A 5,266-nucleotide genomic window follows, 5' to 3' on the forward strand; every position below is an offset into this window, starting at 1 on the left:
CTAGTCATTTCCAATTCCTTCTCGTATTGATCTTCCTGTAGAAATCAGTTTTGTAATTAGCTGCAAATTAGGCCTTCTACTGGGGGTGAGCCTGCCCCCTGATTTATCACCAGACTAATTCGCTGTGATCGGAGAGAAATTAAAATGAACTCAATTAGGCTTCGGATTTGCTTTATGGGCCCTGCTCAGAGTTTCAGGGGGAAAAATGACTGTGCTGGTGCTTAATAGTCTAATGAAAGTAAATAAAGGTTATTCATTGTAATAAACCCAGGGACTCTGGGATGAAGGGAGTCCACAGCCAGCCTCTCCTTCCCTTCCTTTGTTGGTTTATGGCTTGGGGCGGTTTAAAAAGACTTTTGATTTTCATTATATTAAGACAAACAGCTTTTGGGATAAAAGCCTGAGTGGGGGAAAGAGGCAAGAACTGCTGAAGTGCAGAGAGCTAGGCTGAAAAAAGGGACAGGTTCCAGCTTTGAGTCGTGACAAAGGAGCCCACTGGATTCCATGGACTTTGGATCAGGCCCTTGGTTCCTGGTTTCTGAGTTGATTTGAAGATGCAGGTATTTCTATGCAATGTTGTGCTTATGGATGTGGTGTATGTGTATCCACAGAGAGAGGTGAGTGTGTGCATGTATACATGTAGTACATAGGTGTGTGTGTAGGAAAAGGTGTGGCCATGCAGAGAGGGATACACACACATGCGTGTCAATGTTGAGACCTATGTACACACATTTAGTGTATATGTGCATGTGTGCAGCGGATGTGTGTGTATATGTATGGTCAAATCATTTCAGCAGCTTGTGTACATGCAGGTGTCGGGCGTATTTGTATGTGTGCCATGCATGCAATAGAGGGTACATGTGAGAGCATGGAGGCTTGCTGCATTTCAGGAGCCTCCTGTTTGACCCCTGTTTGTAGCCTCATTCCCAGACCAGGCAATCACCTGCTCAGATTTGATGTGTTCTGATGTTTGGAAGACGTCAGGGTAAGAAGGACGTTCAAAGACTCGGTCTAAAGCTTCCAGCTGCTGTTGGGTGAAAGTGTCAGCACGAAGGTGCTTTCGCAAACTGTCCACACTGCTCTGGGAGTCTCCATTGGGAACTGAGCCCTCAGATACATCTGCAGGATACAGAGAGAAAGAGAACGAGGAATTAGCATCTCCTGATCCTTGGCTCAAGGAGGCTCAATAACTGATGTAGAGCAAGAAAAAGAGGCTAGGAAAGCAAAGTCCCCACCCCAAAGCACTGTGCTGCTCTCCTCTCAGGAAAGTAAGGCTGAGGGTCCTACTGGAGACCCCCTTCTGCCTGTCCTTGCAACTGGCCTGCTGGCAATGCTTCCACTGGGAACTTTGGGACCCTCCCACCCAGCGCGATTGAGGCTGTGGAGAATGGCACTCGGCTCGGAGATGAGTTTCAGTTCCGCTGATTTTCAGTGTTAAAAATTGCCAAATCTCCATTGCAGAGCGTAAAATGGGAGCAAAGCACAGCGATTAGCATTGCTATGAGGCTACCAAAGAGGCAGCTCATGAAAAACCCCTGGGGCTGAGGGATTGGGACTTGTGGCCAAATCACAGAGGTCCAGGGAAACCTGTGGTTTATAGAGCTCTCCGTTATGGGCTCCCCTCTAGAAAGACTCAGACTCTGTTACAACAAAAGTGGGCTTGCCACTGCTAAACGTCCTGCCTCATCCAGCATGAGCCAGTCACTGGTATAAATCTCTGTCCCACCTAACAGGAGTCTCCCTGTCTTATCCCAGGTGAACCTGTCTTCCTCATAACTCAACTATCCCTCCCGAGGTGATGCTGTCTCCATCGTAAACCGCAACCGAGAAGAATCTGTCTCTAATTCCTTGTCCCATCTGAGGTGAATGTTAGCCCCCCGTCCCATCCAACATGCACTAGCCTTTGTTGAGCCTGCATCCCATCTCAGACTAAGAATTGTTTCTGTTAATACCCCGTTCTCTCCAGTCAAGTATTTCTCTCCGTTATAAACTCCTGGCTCATACGAGCTGAGTCTCCCTCTGCATAATCGCCCTCCCCATCCAGTGCTATAACCCTGTGACTACTGCAGTGATCTTTGTTCTAGGGCTCATGCCACCTGCGCTGAGTGTGTTTCATTACCATCCGCCACACCAGCCAACGTGAGTCCTCTATTCTAACGTGTCATGCAGCTAAGGTAAGTCTTGTTGTTAGACCCACTCCACCCCCGTGAAGCTCAGACTATCTCTGTAAAAATCCCCTGTCCCACCTGAAGTGAGTCTCTATGTAAAAATGCCCTGTCATACCCAAAGTGAGTCTCTCTCTGTAAAAGCTTCCTGCCTGCAAGTCAGGCTCTGCTATAACTCCCCTTCCCATCTTGCTTAAGTTTCTTTGTCAAAGCCCTCCCCTCCACCCAATCTAAGCCTGCCTGTTATTAACTCATCTGAGGTCAGGCTCTCCCTCTGATACCTCCCATTCCTTGGCTCTGCGTTGTTACCCTCAATTCAAGGCCAGGTTTTGTTTGAGGCTCACAATCCATGAAGCCTGTAGGCTGCAATGTGCTGCTTAAGACTGGGTACCTTTCCTCAATCTCATCCTTTCCTCTTCTAACTGTGGGCCTCCCAAAGGTAGAGCAGTACTGGGGGGAGCACCTCAGCCTGCCCTTGCACTCACTGTAGGTTGCTTTGGGCCCTGCTGTCTTGCACTCAGAAAAACGTGGGACCCATCCTACTGAGGGTGTGTGTGCTGCTGGGTGGTTTCCCTGCACAGTTCCTATCCCAACTGGAAGCTTGACTCCGTGGTGGCCCAGAGTAATAACTGAGCCTGCTCCCTCCTGGCTGTGAGATATATCCGTTTATAGGTGATTATACGATATGATATAATCAATAGTACATTATATACAGTAACGTAGTACAGTACCACTCACAACGCCATAGAAAATATTACATATTGATTTGTCCCAGCCAGCAGCATTCCCCCCGCCCTCTCTCAATTTCTCTCTCCCTTCTCCGACCAGGGTGGGGGTCTTTGCTGGTGCTAATCCCTTTACTCTGCTCAGTCTCGTTCCCATGAGGCCAAATCCTGAAATCTTTCTTCCCAAGCCAAACTCTCATTGGAATCTCTGAGAAAGTTGCCTGAGCAAAAACAAAGCAAGGACTCTGCTTTCAAATAGCTCAGCTTGCTGGATGCAGGCTGGTTTCTGCTAGCTGGGAATATACTGGCTGGTTGTTTTCCAAAGCCCTCAAGGCATTTAAGTGCAGGGACCTGTTGAGTTTCAATGGGACTCGCACTCCTAATTCCATTAGGCACTTCCGGAAATCACCTCCTGACAGGTGCCTAAATGAGTGTCTAGATCTTTTGAAGACCCTGGTCCCCATTGTGGAAAACTGGCATGTAGCATTTGGGATGCTGGTATGGGGCTCTCTGGAAAAGCTGGATCTGTGCTCACAAATAGGAGTGTGTGTGCTGGTGTATTTGCCTTTCTGCATTTCTAGAAAGTACTTAATGTAAATTTGTGTGTGCTTCTCTTTGGGTGTTTCTCCACACTTGTCACTCAGTGTGCTTGGCTTCCTGAGTGCTCAGTAGATTGTGTGTCAGGGTGCATGTCTTTGCTAGTGTACACATAGTACACCACTGTGTTGCTGGGCATATCTGTGTGGGCATGAGTATGTACACATGCAGTAAACTACATGGTAGTGTGCATGTTTGAATATGTGCCCAAAGGATTGCATATGAGTGTATGTGTATAGTGTGTACACATAGTGGATTTTATGTCAATGTACATGCCTGACTGTGTACATAGTAGAATGGATGCTCCAGTGTGTATCTGGGTGAGCGTGTGCACAATAGATGATATGTGATTTGCATGTCTGTCTTCTGACATGGAGGAGTGTGATGTACTGGGCTCTGAATCCATGTCTATGAGGGCCTGTTTGTGTGCACATAGGTCTGTGTGTGCTTTTGCATGCCCATATATCTGCACATCTGTAATATGGGTCTGTAACAAACAGAATGGCAAACAACCCACTGACTTTCACAGGGCCAGAGTCCACCCTTTGTGTGTGTGTTTGTGTGCGTATGTGTGGCTATACATGCTTGCATTGTCTGCGTGCCTGTAATGTGTCTGTGTATCTATATGTGTATATGTGAGCGCTTGGGCATTTGCCATGCCTTTGTGCATAGAAGCTGAAACCACAGCTTTCACAAGTCGCTGTAGGAGTCTCTTTTCCTTCATTTATTCAGGGGCCCTTCAGATCTTGACAAATCTGTCACTCTAAATTTGCGAGAGATTATGGTGCTCTCTCCCCAGCGCGAAGAGAGGTGATATATGATATCTGCTGCCCCTATTGATTGCCTGATCTGGTGGCAGAGGGCTGGCGAAATGAACTTGAAATGAACATCATGCCTCAACTCATTGTGCGTATAATACACTACTTAATCCCACATTTTTCAGCCGCTATGGAATTCAATTGATCAATCATGTCCCACTGATAGTACTGTTTTAGGGGTTATTGCTGCTCTGCTCACTGACCTTTTTATTTATTTATTTGTTTGTTTGTTTGTTTATTATATTTTTGGGGAAAATTCGGGTGCTGGTGATGAGAGAGGGCTGGCACTGCCACTGAGGGATGGAAAAAGGGATGAAAGGAGGAGAACAGGGGAGAGAGGAAGAGAAAAGGAACCAAATTGATTAAAGACAGGGAAGAAGGAGTGAGCTGTACAGGAAGGAACAAAAAGCAGTTTACATAAAGGACAGAGAAAGTTTTAAAGAGAAAGAGAGACAGGGTGTGTTTTAGCTTGAACAGAAGATACAAGCTAGGTAGGTGCAGCTCTGTTGTTTGGTGATATGCAGGAAGTCAAGCTAGATCTGTGACAGCTGAGGAATGCAGAGCAGGAGATGTGCCAGTGGCCCAGAGACTTCTCCTAAACTCCTTGTAGGGGTACTGGGCTTCAGACCCGGGGCACACAAAGCTTCAGGGGAAAATTCCCTGAGAGGATTTCCCTATAGGGCCACTGGCAGATTATTTATAAGGCTAGGAAAGTTTTAAATACAGGATCTTGAAAGGTGGAGGTTTTTAGATCTGCCTTGCCAATCCTAGAATTTCCATAAACACAGTCCCACCCTTAAAAATCCTTTGGATATAAAGAATATGCTCCACGTCTCTGGGTTTGTCTCTTGGTGTTGGAGCCTGGGAGGTTGCATTCTCAAGGTTTTCTCTCAAACTACAAGAGATAGAGATGCATTGTGGTTGCTTTACCTAGGAGCTGGGATTCTCATCTAAACATGCC

General features: G+C 46.7%; 1 protein-coding gene across 1 annotated transcript in view; it reads right to left on the bottom strand.

Moving 5' to 3' along the window:
- PAX2 (paired box 2) overlaps positions 1 to 5,266 on the bottom strand; it is a 106,995-nt gene that overhangs the window by 42,766 nt on the left and 58,963 nt on the right. The window contains exon 3 of the mRNA XM_019502511.1: positions 944 to 1,119. Coding sequence (XP_019358056.1) covers positions 944 to 1,119 — 176 coding nt within the window. The remainder of the gene's footprint in view (positions 1 to 943; positions 1,120 to 5,266) is intronic.

The sequence above is a fragment of the Gavialis gangeticus genome, unplaced genomic scaffold, assembly GCF_001723915.1.
Source record: "Gavialis gangeticus isolate Ggan-Ray unplaced genomic scaffold, GavGan_comp1, whole genome shotgun sequence".
NCBI lineage: Eukaryota > Metazoa > Chordata > Crocodylia > Gavialidae > Gavialis > Gavialis gangeticus.